The sequence below is a fragment of the Elephas maximus genome, chromosome 16, assembly GCF_024166365.1.
Source record: "Elephas maximus indicus isolate mEleMax1 chromosome 16, mEleMax1 primary haplotype, whole genome shotgun sequence".
Lineage (NCBI taxonomy): Eukaryota > Metazoa > Chordata > Mammalia > Proboscidea > Elephantidae > Elephas > Elephas maximus.
Window position 1 is genome coordinate 50,394,408 of NC_064834.1, and position 22,153 is coordinate 50,416,560.

Here is a 22,153-nt window from a genome sequence, read left to right on the forward strand (position 1 = left end):
ATCTCAAACTGAGGCTAAATTTTAGAGAATTTCCCTTAACACTTCCTCTTAGGATTGTTTTTCAGACAAATCAACTAAAGCCAGAATCCCATGTAGGCACAGAAACAATTTGGTTAACCACTGGATGTCCCTATCCCGTAATGAGTCCCGTCTAGGAACCAAGAAACTCATGTCAGGGAACTAAAAACGCTGGACGTACCTCACCAGGCAATAGTTGGACCAGTTCAGAAGTGAGTGGTACAACAACCACTTCCATGCTAAGTCTCAGCCCAGCACTTCTTTTAAATATGCATGATGTTTCCCAGAAGTGTAATGAATATATATAACTTCCCTTTTACTGCATAGTATAGAACTTCTCCCAGCCCTTTGTTCTGGGAGAGACAGTGGTTTGAGAGTGATCTCCCTGTCTCCTACTGGCTGAGAGTATTAAACTATGCCTGCTTTAAATCCACTCAACTCTTAGTTATTCTTAATGAGAGTACAAGTGGTGGACCCATTGCGCTAGGTAACATGTTGTTCACTGATTTATCCCAAGTACCTGGAACAGTACCTGGCACTGAGTTGGGTGCTCAATAAATATTTGTTGAATGAGTGATTACCTATTTCATAGGTAAAATAGTGCAGTTAAATGACCTGCCCAAGATAAGCCAAGTTTTGGGGCCAGTATTCAAAACCAGGCAGTCTGACTCAAAACTATGCAATACTTGTTTAACAGAAGAATAAAGAAAGTGAGGATCAGGAATTTCTAAGTCTAACCACCTGGTACCCAGACCCTTTGGTTTCCCATGAAGTTGGAGGGTGACTAGATATAACCATTTGATACCTCTCACCTGGGTTCCAGGGTAACCGAAGGAAGTTAGCACTAACACCAGAATTGGAACCTGGCACAAAGACAGAAGGGGTGACCTTGGGACTTCCAGGTTAGTAAGGCTCTAAAATCAGCACATTTTACAGCCATACACTTAACATATGCCTCTGATGCAATCTATATAATGTGCTTGGGAAGCTTGGATGAATGATAGGTATTATCAGATACGAGCATGGCCCTGGACCAGTGATTCTCAAACTTTCCCTCCCTAGGCAGAGAAGACACTTGTTGACAGAGGTCGAGGTTGCCTAATGGAAGCACAAATTCTCTTTCAGAGTTTCAAACATGCCTGCAGTCTTATGGTCCCCCAGCCTTACTCCCACCTCCAAGTAAAATCCAGGAAGATACAACTTTGTTTACCCACGGCTTTGGTTACTTGCTGGCCCAACATGTAGGTCTCCATGAAATACTGTCCACTTTGGGGGAGCACAGCCCCAGGCCCTCCTGGAAAAGATCATTATAATTTCCTAAGGGCACTGTTTAGCTAAATGAGCCAAAAGAAATCTATTAGCTTATGATGCAGGCTCTTTCTCCTTTGGATAGATGAAGGCATTCAGTAAACTAATTGGGCAAGAATCTGGAGAAAGAAAAGGAAGTAAAAAGACTGAGACATTATGGGGAGTGGAGAGGAAAGAGGAGGTTCATGTGGGACACTGTCCACTGACGGAGTGGAACTCCCTGGAGGTCTGGACCACGAGGTTCCACACTTCTATCTAGAGGTAGTCCCAAGAAAGTTAGACCGATTTCTTTTTTTTTAATTCCCCTGACTGTGTGGGGTTTGGACTTTATTACAGGGAACATAGAGAAAATACGAGTTGAGCTTTATTTGGGGTTTTGTGCATCGGTGTACACTTAGAAATAGAAAGGGAGTAGCCTACCCTCTGTCACCCATGTCAACAGCGGATGCCTGAGATAGCTTCCCTGCAGTGACAGAGGTAAAGGGAGAAGATGCAGCCTTTCAGAGTTAGATGAGAGGAGAGCTATAAGCACCCCTTGGCCAATGATAAGGAGCCTACTGCCTGGGTCATAGGTATGATTATACCTAATTTACACAATAAGGCACTGAGGCTCGATGAGATGCTAAGTAATACACCCAAGGTTAAAGTAAGTAAGAAAAGTGGTAGCACTGCTTTCTTGGGATGCAGCATCAGGAGGGAATGATCACTGTAGAAGAACAAGACATTTGGTAAAGTAGAGAAGGAGTGAAGGTAAGGGAAACCCTTAATGAGATGTATTGACAAAATGGCCACGACAGTGATCTCAAACATACCAACAATCGTGAAGATGGTGCAGGACCAGGCAATGCTTTGTGCGGTTATAGACAGGGTCAATGCCATGAGTCAGGGCTAACTTGATGGCAACTAACAACAGCAACAAACAGGAAAAGTGAGCTCCGAAAAATTTACTTTCTCCCTGTGGTTACAGAACTACTAAGGGTCAAAGGGATTCTATCCAGGCTTGTTTGACTTCAAAGCCCTTGTTCTTTGTACCAGACCACAATGCATAGCCCTGTAGGTTCTTTGCTTCCAAAGTAGTTTTTAAATAAGTTTTAGCACTCCTGTGGGTCATTTACTTTGTTAAATTTCTTCCAATTTTTGTTTTCTAAATAGGATCCGCATTTTGTTACCACTTTTTCTCTAAAATTGAATATCTATGTGATGGATTCCTTCAGTTTTTCCTTTTAAGCAGAATCTTTGCTTAACAAGTCATTCTGATGTCCCATTACCCCTGGAAATGTTCATGAATTTCCAATAGATGCTATTCCCAGAGTCGTTTTGCTCACATTTACTTATACTGTGGGCAAATTCCTAGTTGCTCTTGCAATGGCTTTTTAAAAAAGCTCAATTTTGTGCTTTTAAATGTAGTAAAAATCTAAATTTTGAAATCGATCCCTTTAAGCCTACAGCTGCAGCATATCTGCTATATTTTGTTTTCCTGCAACAGCAGAAGTGAAGAATGATGTATGTAAGTGTGCGCTAAGACCAAAAAAGAGAAAAGTGCTGACATTGAAAAAAGACAAAACCTTACTGAAAATTAGATGACTTGGAGCTATAACTTCAACAACAAAGGGCAAGAATTTTCTAAAGGCCAGTTCCCAGAACAGTCTTTCTTATATCTTTTCCCCCATCACATACCCAAAAAGAAGCTACTGAAGAAAGTTTTATGTCAAAAAATACACTGATGGATGTATTTTTAGAAATCAGATCCAGGCAGTCATCCTCTCTGGCAGTGGTTCTCAAACTTCAGACCACATTAGACTCACCTGAAGAGCTTACTAAAACAGAATTTGTTGAGTACCACCCCCAAAAGTTTCTAACTCATTAGAGCCTGGTTGGGTGTAGGGCTGGAGAATTTGCATTTCTAACAAGTTCTCAGGTGATGCTGATGTTCTGATCTAAAAACCACACTTTGAGGGTCAGTGCTGTATGGAGTTTCAGTGCCCAGGGCTAATGGTGGTGAATTAGGAGGCTCCAAGGTAGTAGTTCTCAGTCCTCACTAATCGTCAGCATCATCTGATGAACATCTTAGAATACTGATGTCTGAGCCGCACAGGCAGAGGTTTTTTCACTTTGTTGGTCTCTGTCAGGGTTCAGGCATTGAGATCACCTGAGTCTGCCTAGCTTGATAAATATTAAAAATGGATTTCACATTTTTTGGAAATTAAAAATTTTAAATTTTGTCTGATTAAAAGCAATCTTGGAGGGGAAAAAAAAAGCAGACACTAAGATTTCAGGTTAAATATGATGCTTTTAATACATGCATTTTCTAAAGCTCCCTTCTAAAATCTCACTAAAATGACAGTAAAAAAAAAAAAAAAAGACAGTACAGGGGGTAAAATGACATTAATGCACAAGGTCTAAGAGAATAGGAAGGTAGAAAACAACAATAAAATTTTTGATATTAGAAAATAGTTGTAACTGACTTAGCTGATGAGGGAAAGTTGAATTCTACACCTGTGAGATACCGTACCTGTTGCTGTTGAGTCGATTCCGACTAGGGACACCTGAAAACAGGCTGATTCTTACTATGGAACCAGGTGCCTTTGATAATGGGGGTGTAGGTGGACTGAAACAGGAGAATTGAGAAGCAATTAGACTCTCAGAGGATCCTCACTTGATATCAGTGGTTCTTAGAATGTGTGGTCCAGGAATCTTAGGGATCCCCCAAGAGCCTTTCGGGGGTCCATGAGATCAAAATTATTTTCATAATAATACTAAGATTTATTTGCTTTTTCACTCTCATTCTCTCAGAAGTGTACAGTGAAGTTACGACATTTGATGAAGTCATTGCTGTGACAATTAACGGAATGTGTGCTTGTGTTTTCTAGACCTTTTGAAGGTATGGTTTTAGGGTATAAATATGCATGTTTTCAAAGATTAACTCAGTTTGCTCTCGGTACTTCTACTGTGTTCTTTATAAGCTCTTAGGTGAAAATGAGAATTTTGGAAAATTTGTATCTGCCACCTTAAGCTTGACAACTTCTCAAAACTTAAAGACTTTTCTGATTGCCTCAGTGGTAATATTAATGAATGTAATTTAAAAAATCTTTTATAAAAAAATGTGTCAACATTTGGATGATCAGCATAAATTTTAACTCAGTGAACCAACATTTTCCAAATGACCAATGCATGAAGTTAAGAAATGATGCATGGATAAAAGACCCATTCAAAGTACAGGACCAGTGGATTTTAATCAGCATATGAAAAGTTTACAGATATGAATTCACATCTCACATTGCAACTAATGTGTAAGAAACTATCACTTGTCAAATTTTGGTATGGTATCTGAGAAGAATAGTCACAATTATCTGAAAATGGCTATTCAAATACTTCTCCCTTCCCTAACTATATATCTCTGAGGCCAAATTTTCTTCGTATTTTCAAATCAAAACAATGTATTGCTACAGAATGTAGAAGATATGAGAATCCACCTATCTTTAATTAAGCCAGATATTAAAGAGATTTGCAAGAATGTAAAATAATGACACCCCTCTTCCTAATTTTTTTGGTTTGGGAAAATACAATTACTTTTAATAAAATAGGTTATATATATTAAAATATAATGGGTTTATTATTTTTAAATGAATAAGTAAATAAATATTTTTAAAATTTCTTTTTTAGTTCTAATACTGATATATATACAGTTATATAAACATGGTCCACATAAAATTCTTTGAGGTCTTTAATATTTTTCAAGAGTGAAAGGGTCCTGAGGCCAAATACTTGGGTAAGCACTGCACTACATAGTTGGGAAACTGCCCCATTTCCAAGTGAACAGAACACTAGAGAATAAACTAGAGTCAGAGCCACCAAGCACTGCTGAGATAGGGGTAACCACACTGAAAAAAGAGGATTACAAGAAAGGCTACATACTAAACAATGAGACATCCACCCCCTTCCTTCAGATGTGAGGATGCTAGCAGATTTATACTTGCAAGTCAGGAGATTAAAAGATTTTTATCTGGAAAAACGGAATTGCCCAAAAGACTAACAGATATGGACATTTGGGAGTCCCTTAATGTAATCGCCCAGCCATATCACTCTTCATAGACCCCAGTAGTTCAGAAGAAATGCTCACGAACAAAAAACTTTCAATCAGCTTTTTCAATGCCTCTTTGGAAAATAAGAGTAAAGATCCAAGGAGCATCATAAATTTAAGGACAAGCTTTCATGTGAAAGAGACCAAGATAAAAAATTAGGAGGGAGGGAGGGAGGGAAGAGGACATAGAGGAAACAATAGTAATGCAGGCACTGTGAGGAAACTACCAGAAGAAAAAAAATAAAAAGAAATGTGAAAAAAGGAAGAAAAGAAACAAACAAAACCTAAAATTGATACCCTCAGAGAGAATATAGAATATACTGCATCCACAAACAAGGAAAGGAGCTATAAGGAGCTATAAAAAGGAAGTTATGAGGAATAGAAATGAGGTTTTGGAAATTACAAATATGATAGCAAAAATGAACATTTCAACAGAAAATTTAGATGATTAAGGAGATTTCTCAGAAGACAGAAGAAAAAACAAGGGAGAGAAAGTATATAAAAATTGTATCTAGCTAATAGGAATTCTTAAAAGAGAGCAGGAAAAAATATAAAGAAGGAACTTATTAAAGAAAAAAGTTTCAGGAAAATGTCCCTCAACTTAAGGGCATGAATTTCAGATTGATAATGCCCACTGAGTGAACAGAATGAAAAGAGAGCCACATAAAGGATCACTGGAAAGAAGGAGAAGATCTTAAAAGTATTAAGAGAGAGAGAGAAAAAAAAAAAAAAAAAAACTAGGCAAATACAAAAAAAAAGGAAATAAAAAAGGCATCAGATTTCTCAATCACCACAAGGAAAACCAGAATAAAATGGTGTCAAAATCTGAGGGAAACCTATTCACATCCAAAATATAAATCAAACCCTAACGCAAGTCTCAACGTTTTTACCTCTCATTAATCTTTTCTCAGGAAATTCCTGGAAAATGTGTTCTACCAAATTGAGGGAGTAAGCCTCAAACAAAACAAAACAAAACATGGATCTAACAAATAAGAGAGGCAAAAGGGATCCCCAGGATGATGGTGAAGGGAGATCCTGGGACAATAGCTGTGCAGAAAGCATAAGATCAACTAGTGCAGGTTAGAACAGGAGGCACTGCTCCAGGAGAACTATCTCCAGGGAAAAGATAAAGCTGATGGCTAAACTGAGGTATCTAAATGTACTGAGAGCAGGTTTACCCCACTGGTACAGAGTTTAAAGATGAATTAAACCAGTTGCCCTCGAGTCCACTATGATACAAGTTAATAATGTACCACTTCGGGTAAAATGTAAGAACCTTGAAATGGTATAATTCCATTACTACCTTCCTTCCTCATCTTTCATGGTATTATTGTCGTGTATTTTACATCTCTATATATTATAAAGGAGTCCCTGGATGATACAAATGGTTAAGTATTTGAATACTAACTGAAAGTTTGGCTATTTGAACACCCTGAGAATGCCTTGGAAGACAGGCCTGGCAACCTGCTTCCAAAAGGTTACAGCCTTGAAAACCCTACCCAGCATTTCTACTCTGCACACACTGGGTCACTAAGAGTTGGAAGTGACTTGACAGCAACTAACAACAACATATGTTATAAACTCCCTAATACAATGTTATATTTTTGCATTAGAATCAGTTGATTTTTTTTTTTAATTAAGAGAATTTTTAGAATAGTCTTTTACCTTTATCCACAAATTTAACATTTCCAAAGCTCTTCATTCTTGTTTTGAGATCCAAGTTTGCTTCTGCTGTCACTTCCTTTCAGTCCGAAGAACTTCAACTTCTTTAGCATTTCTTGTAGTGCCAGTGTACTACTTACTGGTTTTCATTTATCAAAACACTTTTATTTTACTTTCATTTTTGAAGAATATTTTTGTTGGATATGGAATTCTGGGTTTGACTTTTTTTTTCTTTTAGCACTTTACAGGTGTTGTTCCATTGTTGCCTGGCCCTCATTGTTTCTGACATCAAGTTAGCCATCATTTGTGTCTTTGTTCCCCTGTATGTAAAATGTCATTTTTCTCAGAATTCTTTGATGATTTTCTCTTTATCTTTTGTTAGCAGCAGTTTGACTATGATGTGCCTAAGTGTGATTTTCCTTGTCTTCATCCTTCTTAGGGTTTGCCTAGCTTCTTGCATATGTAAGCTAATGTTTTCCACAAAATTTGGGAGTTCAGCGTTGATTTCTTTAAAAAAAAAAAAAAAAATTATGCCCCATTCTCTCTCTCCTGTCCTCAAGGATCCTAATTACTTACGTGTTAGATCACTTGATATTGGTGCTGAGGTAGATAAAGCTTAGTTCATTTTCTTCCCACTTAGTAAAAGTATTGGTAATTGGACATAACCAAAGATAGAAATTCTGGATTTAAAAAGCCAATTTTCCTCTTCTTGGTTTGTAGATCACTGCTCATATAGCATATATCCTGTGATCTTCTGTGATGGCAAAGATCTTTATTTGCTTGTTAATTCTGTTCTGCCTCAATCCCCTTTGTCGCAATTAGAATGCTTTTCATAGCTGTCTGGGTCACTAAGGAAGCAGAAGGTTCTGTATGGCTTTCTGTTTTACCCAACGTTAAGGTTATACTCCACAAGCAACTCTGTAGAATGTTGGGCCGCTTCCATTCTTCATTCATTCATTCAACAAATTTGAGCACTTTCAATGTGCTAGATCTTTTTTCCCCCTTTTCTGTTAATCAGTATGCAAGTTCACTAACCCTTTCTTTCTTAGTTTCCCATATCTTGTTAAGCCCATCCAGTGAGTTTTTAATTTCAGATACTCTTTTCAGTTCATGAATTATCATTGGGTTCTTTTTATAGTTTCCATTCAACTGCTGATATTTTCCTCTGTCTGTTCACTCACTATGGACATGTTTTCACTTAACTCTTTAAATATATTTCAAATAAAACCCCAAACCCATTGCTGTCAAGTTGATTCTGACTCACAGCAAACCTACAGGACAGTAGAACTGCCCAAAGGGTTTCCAAGGAGCCACTGATGAATTTAACTGCTGACCTTTTTGTTAGCAGCCAAGCTCTTAACTACTGCACCACCAGGACTCCGTATTTACAACAGCTTCTTTAAAATGCTTGTCATCTAATTATAATATTTGTTATCTTTGGGTCACTAACTCTTAGTGGGTTTTCCACATGGGTTAGTGGGGAGGGCCAATCATTAGATCAGGTATCTTGGTTCTCAAAATATAGCAAATCCAAGAACATGGGCTTCCAAATCAAAATAGTGGGACTAGATCTGTTTATTCATGACTTCAGACTTAGAATTCTAGTTGTTCAAGCTCTAGGCTCTATATCCCATTACTGAATCAATCCTTTTGGCTACCTATGTATCTGTATATTGACAGATTCTATGTTGGCTTCTTTTTTTTTTTTTTCCCTAACAACAACTCTTGATTTTCTTTACATTATTAAGAATCCTTCACCTCAGCATCTCTCAGGGCTGGAGAAACATGGCATTTGGCTTTAATTTTCACAAAGTCCTCTAGCCAGGTTTGCTGGGCTTACTTATTTGACGACTATTCTAAGTCTTGACTTAGAACTATGGCTGGAAGGGATACATAGTAGATTCCAGGTGCTACTTGCTGTCCCCAAATTAGTGCTTTTCCTGGAGCCAAAAGAAACATAATAGTCTCCCTGCTTTGGGGGGTATTTTTGGAATAGTTGCAAACACATGATATTTATCTTGAGAGATGGCCAATACTTTTAAAGTAGCCAATAAATGAAATGTATTTATAAAAAATGTATTTCCCGATTACAAAAAAATACTGGCTCACTTCATCCCGTTTGTGTTATAGAGAGTCCTTGAATAGAGACAAAAAGCTATCTCTGATCCCTCTCTGTCAGCCATGATGACTTAACAACTCCCACATGCTTACCCAATAATTTTCCTACACTGATCTCATTATCTCTCATTTATTAAAAAAAAAAAAAAAAAAAAAAAGCCCTTTGCTGTTGAGTCAATTTGACTCATAGTGACCCTGTAGGACAGAGAAGAACTGCCCCAGAGGGCTCCCGAGGAGCAGCTGGTGGATTTGAACTGCCAACCTTTTGGTTAACAGCCAAGCTTTTAACCACTAAGCCCCCAGAGCCCCCCTCTCATTTATAAGATTATACAAATCCTATACATTCTTCAAGCTTCAGCGTCTATGTTACACTATCCGAGTAGTCTTTCGTGAGGACACTGAGCAGTATTTTAATTCTTCCACTAGAACTTAAGATTCTCAGTAAAGGAACATTGTCTTGTTATCAAAGCAGTAATAGTTATTAGGAGAAAAGCCCTTGGAATAAGAAAGACTCAGCTTCAAGTCCAAAATCTGCCATTTTCTGTGGAATGTTTGGATTTTCTATAGCTTCCTATAAGCTGTAGAAAAATGGAGATAATAGTAGTCCCAACATCATTTGGTTGTTGTGAAGAACAGATATGACAAGGTGTTATGGGTTGAATTGTGTCCCCCCAAAATGTGTATAAACTTGCCTAGGCCATAATTACCAGTATTGCATAGTATCCACCATTTTGTGATCTGATGTGATTATCCTATGTGTTGTAAATCCTAAATTTTATGATGTTACCAAGGCAGGATGAGAGGCGGTTATGTTAATGAGGCAGCAGGACTCAATCTACAGGATTAGGTTATATCTTGAGTCAATCTTGTTTGAGACAGAAAAGAGGGAATCGAGCAGAGAGGAGAGGGACTTCATACCACAAAGAAAGAAGCACTGGGAATGCAGCACATTCTTTGGACCCAGGGTCACTGCAATGAGAAGCTCCTAGACCAGGGGAAGGTTGATGACGAGGATCTTCCCCCAGAGCCAAGAGAGAGAACGAAGCCTTGCCCTGGAGCTAGTGCCCTGAATTTGGACTTCTAGCCTCCTAGACTGTGAGAGAATAAATTTGTTTGCTAAAGCCATCCACTTGTGGTATTTCTGTTATAACAGTACCAGATGACTAAGACACAAGACATATAGTGTTTTAGAGCAGTTCCTGTTCCTGTCACATTGTTATTTTTACAGCGAAACCTGTGAGAGCCGCAACTTGAGAGGACTGCCTTGTTTTTCTGGGTCTCACGAGTTTTCCACCTTTGACAGGGTGCAGTATTACCACTTTTCTAACTTCTCTATTAGTGGAAAATATTTGAGTTTTCCTTCTCTGACAGGTTTCCACCTTACACAAGTTCTGGCTTTCACAGGTTTTACTGTGTCATTATTGTTATTATTTTCCCTCATAATAAGTATCTAATAAACAATTGCCTAAATAAGTACTTGTTGAATTGAATAAGTTCCATTCTGGTGGATAAAAAAAACAAGTTATGAACAAGGCAATAATTTCAAGTTATGGTAAATGCTATGAAAAAACAAAGAACTATGAAAGAGAATGAAATGAGGAATCTCTTTTAAACAGGATGGTCAGGGAAGGCCTCTCTGAGGATATGACATGTAAGCTGAGACTTTAAATATGAGGAACCAGCCACACAGAGTGGGGAGGACAGTATTCCAGGAAGAGATACCATATACAAAGATCCTGAGGCATATATGTACTTGAACCTTCAAAGAACTGAAAGACCACCGATATGATGGGACAGAATGAATAAGGGAAGAGTAGCACCAGACGAGACCAGAAAGTAGCAGAGGCCATACAAAAAGGGATTTATTAGGCCAGAGTAGATTTTAACTTTTAGTCTAATTGCAAAGGAAGACACTGAGATTTTAAGCAATGGAATGACACAATCCTCAGACCTACTCAATCCATGACTCAGAAAAAGAAATTGAAGGAGGATATGAATTTCTGAAAACATTTCAAGCTTGTTCAGAGAAACTAAGAGTATAAATGTAGAGTGAAGTTATTTGCCATGATGATTAAAGTTATTGATTGCCAACTAACCAAAAATCTTTTTGGTATACTTAATAAAGATTTCATCTACCTATCCTTTTTTCATGCCTATAATTTTTTTTTTTTTTTTTTTTTAATCAGGGATCTCCCAAGGGATGCTATGATCCACTTAACATGGGAATGGAAACCCTGGTGGCATAGTGATTAAGAGCTCGGCTGCTAACCAAAAGGTCAGCAATTCAAATTCACTAGGCACTCCTTGGAAACGCTGTGGGGCAGTTCTACTCTGTCCTATAGGGTTACTATGAGTCGGAATCGACTCGAAAACAATGGGGTAACGTGGGAGTTAGACAAGAGGAATAAATAACCTAGGTAGGAAGGGTTAGAGTAAACAGGAAAGAGAGCCATAGTTGAGAGCTAAGGTGTGAGGGCTCAGGATGGCAGTGCATGTCTGTGCAGTGAGGCCCACATTAGATGAGAGACAATTTGGAAGATATGTAGGATAGGTTTCCTACAGAAGAGAAAGTCAGGGTTCCAATATAAAATTGATGAGACGTCATGAGATGCTGGACATTCTGGCACAAGGGCTATGAGGAGACTTAGAGAAAATTTTAATTTATGTATCAGATAATTACTTTCACAAGTCAAGCTACCCTTGGGAAACAGGTCTTTGCCATTGTAAGCTTCTTCCTAGAATGCGAGGTTCATCCTTTCTTGAAGCTGCTTCATTCCTTCATATTCTTTTTTTTTTTCCTTTTTAAATCTGCTTCATATTAGTGATTACTTGGCACTAATTAAGAACACTGCCACTAATATAATGAAGTGTTTCTACTTTCACATGACACATTGAGTAATTAAAATTATTACCTCTCTTTTTATTCCTAAAAGAAAAGTCTATGGGGGAAAAGGTGGCATGCTCAGATCCCCATTACCTGTTCATTGATGACAGATTAATTTAAAAGTGTACCTAATAACTGAGCTTTCCAGTATTTTTTCCCTAAAACAACAAAATAAACAAACTTATAGAGCTTTGGGAAACCCTGGGGGCACGGTGGTTAGGTGGTACAGCTGCTAACCAAAAGGTTGGCAGTTCAAATCCACCAGGTGCTCCTTGGAAACTCTATGGGGCAGTTCTACTCTGTGTTATAGTGTCTCTGTGAGTCAGAATCGACTGGATGGCAACGGGTTTGGCTTTTTTTTTTGGTATAGTACTTTGAGACAGCATGTGTCATAACAGTAGCTTTGGATTTAGCTTTAAATTCTTTCTCTGAGGATGAAGGATAGTTTATTTAATGTCAGCTATAAACTTAGTGACAACTAATTATCTTTCATTTCACCACAGCTGATATAGAAGCAAGAGCAAAAATGATGAATACCTACTGTTGCCAGGTAACTGCATCCACCGTGCTTCCTGCCACCTTCATGAATCTATAAGGAACAGAAAGAAAGAAAAAAAAAAAATGTAACTTAAAGTAAACCACATCCCCAAGGTTAAAATAAGATAAACAGAGACATGGATTGGATCAATCCTGGAGCAGCTGTTTTCTGCCACGGTCCACAGTCATCGGAGGTCATAGTTATTTGCAGTCAAACGGTAAAAACGGTGAAGGTAACCATACGTTCAGCTCACCAACAGGAAATCAAGACCCTAATAAAGCATTCTACCTGTGTCTGACTTCCCAAGCTCATGCCTGATGGCCCCCACATTGTTTGTTTCCCCTATAAGCAAAACTTACCTGTTCCATTTCCTAAGAGCTCTGATTCCTGTTAGGAAACAAACTAGAACATTTTCCAAGGATGACAGCACAATAGATGAATTTTAAAAAGTGGAGAGAGCATGAGAAAGCCCAGTTTATTTATACAAGTATAAAGCACTATCAAGTATGCACTAAAGACAGGCTGCCACACCTGTCTGAGTACAGAGACCTGGGCACCACAAAGAGAAATGTAACCATTTTTAGAGCATCTAAACAGAGAATGCCATCTGACAACCATGCTCAGCACAAAAGGGAAACGAGACCCGGTTCTGCACAGCTTAAGCACACAGCAAAGCCTCCTGTGCTCCTGGCGTTTCTGGGAGAACCAAACGGCCATGAAAAAGCATCAGGGGACTCACAGATGCCACAGGGTAGTATAAATCACATGTCTGTGAATAACTCCATGATTCACCTACCTCCTTTCCCTACTCACATGTTCTTAGACCATGTGCTGTCATGGCTATTATTGCTATTTGAGAGCATTGCGAGCCAGACACAGGAAATCAAATGGAACATCTCAGTTCTTCAAGATATTCCTTTCAGCCCTGAAGCCATGAAAGAGAACTTCAGACAGAAAAAAATCTTCAATAAGTACTCCATAACTGAAGAACTCTCCCACCGGTGAGGGAGACAATGTTTTGTCTGGAAGGCCCTATCCCTGTCCTACCCCACCATAGACTTGCCAGAAGTTTTTGAGCACTGCCCAGAGTCTCTGCTTTGCTGTGATGGCAGAAGAGGACTGAGTCTCTTTGGAGGGGTGCGCAAGAGAAAGTGTAAGCGCTGGATAGCAGGACTGCTGATTAGCATCAAAGCGAAGTCTATTTTAAAAAGAAAGAAAGGCCCTGACTTGGCCCTTGTCTGCATGATTTTACCTTTCTTCTCCAGTACCATTCAGCAGTACAGGAGCAAGAGCATGGGAAACATAGCATGGAGGTGATCAAAGAATAAAACTGGTGTGATGGGCAGGGCCAAAATGTCAATGTGGATTGGAGGGAAAATAACCTTAACTGAGTACCTATTTGGTACCAGGCAGTGCAATAAGGCCATTATACAGATTACTAGGTTCCTACTACAGAAGTAATATATCCAGACACCCCAAACAGCCAGTATAGTATGGGATCATGTCACTCCTAGTAGAACTCCTTCGGAAGCAGGACATGGGTACTGCCTTAGTTACCTAGTACTGGTATAACAGAAATACCACAGGTGGATGGCTTTAACAAACAAGTTTATTCTTTCACAGTTTAGGAAGCTAGAAATCTGAATTCAGGATATAAGCTCCAGGGAATGGCTTCATCTCTCTGACAGCTCTGGGGGAAAGTCCTTGTCATTGATCTTCCCCTGCTTCTCAGTACAGGAACCCTGGGTCCAAAGGACTCACTCCGCTCCTGGTGCTTCTTTATTGGTGGTATGTGGTCCCTCTCCTTTCTGCTCGGTTCTCTCTTTTATATCTCAGAAGAGACTGACTCAAAATACAATCTAACCCTGTAGATTGAGTCCTTTCTCATTAACATAACTGCCTCTAATCCTGCCTCATTAACATTATGGACATTAGGATTTACAATATATAGAATAATCACATCAGATCACAAAATGGTGGACAACCACACAATACTGGGAATCATCGCAGAGCCAAGTTGACATGCATTTTGGGGGGACACAGTCAATCCATAACAGGTACCATCTGCTTTTGGAATCCATGGATTTCTCTTCTTCCCCTCATCGCCTTTCCGCAATTCAGAAAAACCTCTTTGAGTCTGAGACAGTAGCTCCATTCTCCCTATTTCTGGCCCTAAGTCTAGGGTCTTTTGGAATTCAGAAGCTCGAAAGGCTTTAAAGCTGTTTGTCAGCTTTCTCTGCACTGCCATGTGCTATTCCTGAGTCAACAAGCACACAGGCAACTACCTACCTGAACTGGAAAAGAAAAATATAGACACATACGAGAGAAAGAAAACAGATTAGTATCCAAAATATTTTCCCTGCCACACATATACTCTAAGAAGAGCAGACCTGAGAATAATCTTAGAAGCAGGAAGGCCCAGAAATAAAGACAGGGAGATAAAATTTTGCACTCCAACCAGGACTTTTTAAAAATTAAAAACCTAGACAATCTTTAGATACATATATCATTTTTTAAAAAAGGAATAAAATGTTTAAAAATGTAGTTACATGTTTACACCTCCAGAATAATCTCTAAAATAGAATTGTTTTATGTAAAACTGAGAAGGAACTATTTCATTTAAAACTAGCTTCGTTTACATATAAAAATAATACGGATATTTATAGTGCTTTCTCATTATAAAATGTTTTTCAGTTTCTTATATGTATAATTTCACATAATCCTCAAAACAACCCTATTAAGTGTATATTCCTGTTTTACAATGGAAAAGGCTGAGTTTCACGAAAGTTACATAACCTGCTCAAACTCACAGAGCTAAACAGCGCGGACTAAACCCAGGTTCTCTGATTCTAATTCCTATCCTCTTTCTAACATCCTATATTGCCTCCAAGTCACTAAGGCCAAGGAGTATAGTACAACTCTAAGATGCAAAAATAAGTTGAAGTTTTGTTTGAGAAAACAGTGCTGTAATTATTGAAAGAGAAAAAGAAGGCCTGAGCACCTTTGCGTGTTGGCTTTCTCTCCTACACTTGAGCATTTCAGGGCTTATTTGTAAGACGATGTGCTGGTATCGAAGGTTAATCAGTGAGGGTCTCTGCTACAAGACAACTGCAATAAAGCCAAGGAGACAGATACTTATACAATTAGCTATAAAAGGCTAATATGGGCGGCTGTTGTTGTTAGGTGCTGTTGATTCACTTCCGACTCATAGCGACCCTATAGGACAGACGAGAACTGCCCCATAGGGTTTCCAAGGAATGGCTGGTGGCTTTGAACTGCTGACCTTTCGGCTAGCAGCTGAGCTCTTAACCACTACACCACCAGGGCTCCAGGATGTGCTGTATTACTGGTAAAAACTAACTGCTGTGGAACACAATCAAAAGAGCAATTAGCTCTGCCTCCTATGGTGTTAAAAGAGGAATAAAGATTGAAAAAAGCTTCACCTTGTATATGACTTTGGATCTGGCGTTGAAGGAAGGTTCAGATTTTGCCAAGAAGAGCTGCCCATGCAGCAGGAGCAAATCAAAAAGAGTCAAGGTGAACCATATTCTCAGGAGTCCACTGTGACTGGATGTCAGGAGACAGGTAAGGGAGCAGCAGGAGATGAGGCTGTAGAGGCTGGCTGGTCAGATCACTAAACCTGGCCTGTGATGCTAACAAGTCTGACCTTTATCCTTTAACAACAAGGTACAACTCCAGTCCAGGTCCTATTTACCTATGACTAATACCCAATATAATATTGTAAAATACAGCTACCTCGTCCTCCATGTATGTTTGTTGGCTTTATCCTGTGTTTAAACACAAGCAAGGGAGCGACAGGATCAGATTTGAGTTTTAGAAAGACCACTCTGGCTACAGCAAAGATGAAAGGTGCTGGTACAGATAAGCTGGCAGGAGATGACTACAGAGTGACAGAAGCTTTGAAATGAGGAAATGAAAAAAAATACACAACTGAGAGATACTTTTGATACTCTCAACAGGACTTGGCAGTTGAATTTAAGTAGGGTAGGGTGTGTAAGGGAGGACACCAATGTTTTAATTGCAGTAATACCATTAGCCTGAACACAGGAGCCCAGGAGAGGACTTTTGATATTGATGTTGGTGAATATATTCCAGTCCTCCTGAACATGCCTCAAGGAACTTGAACTAAATAATTGCTGATAGTAAGAGCTATGAGTCATAAGAAAAATTAGGGAAAAAATCATCAATGTCCTGCTTGGCTATAGGCTCTGGACAGACAATAACAAATCTAATTTGGCATGTTCCAGTTGGAAACTTGTTCTTCCTGATACTGTAATCTGGAGATCCTTATAATCATTGGATACTTCGTTCTGTTATAGGTTGATAATTAAGTCCTTATTATTAAAAAAAATAGCATTATGAAAAGAATGGTAAAAAGTAGAGTTAAGGACACTTAATGTTTTCTCCCCACATCCCCTCCCACACCCCTCAAAGAAAATCTATAAAATCTGTAATTAAATATTAAATATAATGAACTTATCTATAAATATAATGAACTTATCTATAGAATATTATACAATCTACAGAGAAATATTTCAAAAATGAGTATAGGAATTGGGTAGAAAAACCAATTATTCTTCTTAAACTAATTTATGGGTTTAACGAAATTCTAATAAAAAATCCCGGCAGATATTTTTGAAACTTTAAAAAATCATTGCAACGTTCATCTGGAAGAAGCCAGAAATTTTCTGAAAAATTTAAATAATGAAAGGGCATTTGATCTACCATGTATTAAAGTACATCATAAAACCTGCAATGATTAAAACATTCCTGGCTCAGGAATTGGTAGAGAGATCTATGGAACAGAATAAATTTAAGAGATTTATATATAAGAATTTAGTATATAAAAAATTAGTATATGAGAAGCTGGAACATTTTTGAATGGTGCTGTGTGACTTGCTGTCAGTTTGGGGGGGAAATTAAAATAAAGTCAGGTCCCTATCTAATATCTAATTTTGTATATCAACTCAAAATAAGTATATTTTTAGTTTCATTGTATTTTTAAAATATTTAAATCACAATTTAACATTTTGAACAAATAACATTATTATTTTCTTCACTTTAATAGATGATAAGCCAGTAGAAAAGTTGTTACAGCTAACTCTGAGGAAATAGACCATTATTAAATATACGTTCATGTGAAAATTGCTATAAACTACATTTTTCCTTTTTCCCTCTTAGCAAAATGATAAGACCAATTTCAAGCATATGGAAGTATTTCTAAACATATTAAGAGCGGGAAAAACACAATTTGCAAATTATGTCAAAAGAACATGCGTTTCCAAATACCACTAGGGTGACCAAGCACACCCTTGTTTTTGAGGAAGTGTAAAAAATTCATCTGAAATGTGGCAAATATTCGGTTTCCAGAAGCCCTTGAATGATTTTTTTTTTTTTTTTAAGACAGCACTAGAAGAAGAAAAACTACCCACAGAAATAACACAAAGTTAATTAGACAAAATTCCAAGGAACAGAGAGGATAGTCAATGAGTTTGGGGTATCCCCTCCCACCCATGCCCCTTCCCTGAAAATTAAGGCTTTCTATATCTACTCTGTATCTGTATCATTTCTACACTGTGCTTTTACATCTATATTGGCACCATAAAGGACAAGAAGTCCAAAAAAATCATAATTTTCTTTGTTCAAATCTAACATTGATAGATTCTTCTGTTCTCGAGTTCTGCCTTTTTCTCAGAAACTGGCCCAAACCACATAAATAAATAACTTCGACGCAGCTGCAAAATGCTCAGCAACGGTAATATTAGAGGTGGAATAACATGCGCACAGAATAATGCTGTCAGGAGTGAAATACCACTGGGAAACTGAAATTCGGCTTAGGGCCTGGTATTATCCAAGGATTTTCAACCATCCACTTCCATTCTAATTCCTAGACTTAAGTCTATGAAAGTACACATTAAGATGACCCAGGATGTGAATAATGACAAGAAGGGAAGATCTTGGTTTTCCAAAGTTGGATGTCTCCACACCTGAATTATGACAGAAATCCTCGGTTATGATCTTAGAGAATAGGGTATGTTTGCCCTTATTCTGACATCAAGTTAAGCAAAGAAGGATAAGAGAGGAAAGGGTACAGGGACCTGTATCAAAGGAAACTGGCCCATGCCAGGCTGATATTTCAGCATTTGGGGGTCTTTCCCATTGAAGCCACCCTGCTGCTATTGAAAAGAACAAAATATCCCCTTTCGTTGTAACAGTTCCTTTTCTCCCCCAGGGGACTGCAAATCTGGGAGAATTTCTTTCCTCTGTTATCCACCTGCATATATGACGTGTCTGAAATATTGTTGAGCCTTCTCTCTGAGGGCATATCACAGCTCTCTCTTATAATAAGGCACATCTTTATTCATGGTCTTCAGGGTTTGAATTCTACTTCTGGACCACAGAACACAATCCTGAAAACTGGATTCTGACTTTTGCTCCCAGGAAAAAAGATAAATCCTTCCCAGGGGACTGAATGTCTAAATGAGTACATACTTCAATAAGACTGCAACAGCCTGATCTTTCTTCCCTTGTCCACAAAGAGAATCTTTGGTGCTGTAACTAACAGGAACAAGATATGACAGCCATTCTACAGAAAGGCCTAGGAAAAAATTGTGAGAAAATTATTCATCTTGAGTTACAGCAAATCATGCTGAACTCAAGACAAACAACAAATTTCGGGGAATCTTTCATTTGGTCCAAAGCCACTTACTTTCCCATCACTAATTATATTGGGCTATACTAGATGCTTCATAGAACAGACAAAATATTGACCTGTCTCTCTCTCCCTTTCTTTTTCCTTCTTCCTGTTCGCTTCCCTCTCCTTCCCCTGAGTTTTCCCAACCCATGTTTATATATAATATCACATTGGCAGTGGAATGATCAACAGTATAGCCATATGTTCTTTTTAATTGCTAGTGTGGCTCTCCATTAAGGTTTCCATTTTAAATTTTATTTTCCTTAATTTGATAAGTTTATAGGGCCTTTAATATATAAGGACTCAAGATGGGTGAGATTCTTCAACCAATCTGTCTTGTCAATAAAAGTTACTTCCATGGAGTTTAATTTAAGGGTGATCTTGAATGAAAAAGGAAAAAATAAGTTAACTACCATTATTGAATGATAAGCACTTGGTAAGCAGTTTACATATTTTATAACCCTATAAGGTTGGTGTTATCACTTTCATTTTCTAGGTAAACAAATGTTGCTCAAGGTCACACAGATAAAAATTTCCAGAATGGAATTCAATCCCATTCGGACCGTAAAGCCCTTGCTTTTAACCATGCAGAGATGGCAAATTTGTGACACCTGTGGTCCATTCCCTTTTCCTGAGCCCATTGTAGACATTGGTAATAGATCTCAGTACTCTCTCACTAAGCTGAGAATTGGCTCAAGAATTCTCAACACAGGGTGCTAGGCACTATTACCTGGAGCTGGCCCCCAAGATGAAGCCTATTTGCTGCTAACAGGGAGTTCGGATGGAGGAGGCTATCAGACAACGCTTGGAGCAAAGCAGAGGCAGATGTATGAGAATAACACATAAAGGACCAAATAAGTTTGCTTGATTAGAATGAAGAAAAACAGCAGAGGAAAGGGGGATGGTGACAGAAGAAATTGAGAGAGATCTGAAGGCTGTGGTTGGAGCTGGATAGTGTTTGTTAAGGGAATATTATGATAGACATATCTCAACAATCTAAAATACAGCTGAGGAAGTCTCAAAGACTTGAATTCAAGCAAAGAAGGTTGTAACGGACCTGATCTGATTTACCCTGGCTGTGGAACAAGGAAAGGAGGAAACATGCATCAGGATGTCATGATGAATTTAACATGGGAAAGCAAACTTTCCAAAGGTAAAAGCCCTGCTATGAAGCTGACTCTATGAGATTGAACACTGGAACAGAGATGGAGAAAGGTTATATTTTATTCAGAATACTGGACCATGTGGCTTAGTTGAAAGATGAAGAAGATTCAGGAAAACAACATCACAGAGAAAAAAGAGTATGAGCCTTGGAGTCAGACATCTGATTTGAGACATAGCTCCACAGCTCATTAGTTGTGTGGCCTTTTGGAAAAATGATTAACCTCCCTCAGCCATTTCATATGGAAATAACAGTACCTACTTCCCCAGGCTGTTGAAAGGATTAACAAGATGGCATATACAAGGAACAAGGGCAGTGCCTGGCATACCGTTGGCATTCAATAAATGTGAGTTTCCTCCTCCTGGTTCTGGCTTTTGAACTTGGTAATTTAATATTTGCTTACCTCTATTCCTTGATCTATAAAATAAAGAAAATAAAACCTGCTTTGCCTATATTATAGGGCAGTGGTTCTCATAATTTGGTGTTCAAAGAGTCCCTCAGGATGCTTGTTAAAATGAAAATATCTGCACCCCCATCCCCATACATTCTGATTGAATAAGTCTGGCCTAAGGCCTAAGAATCATGCTACATTTTTTTTTTTTTATCGTGCTTTAGGTGAAAGTTTACAGATCAAGTCGGACTCTCATACAAAAATTTATAAACACCTTGCTATGTACTCCTAATTGCTCTCCCCCTAATGAGACAGCACACTTCCTTCTTTCCACTCTCTCTTTTCATGTCCATTTGGCCAGCTTTTGACCCCCTCTACCCTCTCATCTTCCCTTCAGACAGGAGATGCCAACATAGTCTCATGTGTCTACTTGACTCAAGAAGCTCATTCTTCCCCAGTATCATTTGCTACCCCACAGTCCATGCTACATGTTTAAGAAGCCTTCTAGGTGCTTCTAATGCAGGTAGACCATGGAGCACACATTTGACAAACTCTGATCTTAGTAACATGTAGGAGGGTAGACCAGTTGCCACTGAGTCCATTCCAACTCATGGAGACCCCAGAGGGGTCCTTGTGTGGTACAAATGGTTAACACACTCAGCTGCTAACCAAAAGGTTGGAGGTAGTCGTAAAGAGTAAAATCTAAGCCTATGTCCCAGGACTCCAGTTCTCTTCTTCAATGTTATTTCAAACCCCCATCCTACACTGACTTCTCTGATATTAGAGGTAGAGAAAAAGACTCTTCCTCTTAATTGCAATAACTGAGTTATTATTGAGTGACTAAGGAATTAGGCTGTTTCTCCAATCAGGAAAGAAGTCCTTTAAAGGAAAAAAAAAATATATATATATATACATATACACGAAAGTTTAGCAGTAACTGGTCATTAACACAATCCACAGCTAGGAAGCAGGCATTTGCAGTAGCCAGTTCTTCCCTGTTAATGAGGACTGAACAGGTGCTAGGAGGTTTGGTCTCTCTGGAGGCAGACAGATGGAAACTTCCCTTCTTAAGAACTAAGAGGAATAAACTGTTCTTTTCTCTCCTCCTGCAGTTTGATCAAGTCATATAACTTTCACAGTTGAAATAAAACAGAGCAATTATTAGGAATAACACTGATAATTACTCTGTGAACTAAATTGCCCCCAGCTGTACATCTTCCCTCTGCATAGGAGAATGTGGCGTAAGCAGGTTTCTGGGCAGGAAGTAGAACTGTGA

General features: G+C 38.5%; 1 protein-coding gene across 5 annotated transcripts in view; it reads right to left on the reverse strand.

Moving 5' to 3' along the window:
- Window positions 1-22,153, reverse strand: part of HPSE2 (heparanase 2 (inactive)) — a 702,461-nt gene that overhangs the window by 213,438 nt on the left and 466,870 nt on the right. For all 5 annotated transcript variants that reach the window (XM_049855686.1, XM_049855684.1, XM_049855688.1 and 2 more), the window contains one exon: window positions 12,613-12,660. In XM_049855686.1, coding sequence (XP_049711643.1) covers window positions 12,613-12,660 — 48 coding nt within the window. The remainder of the gene's footprint in view (window positions 1-12,612; window positions 12,661-22,153) is intronic.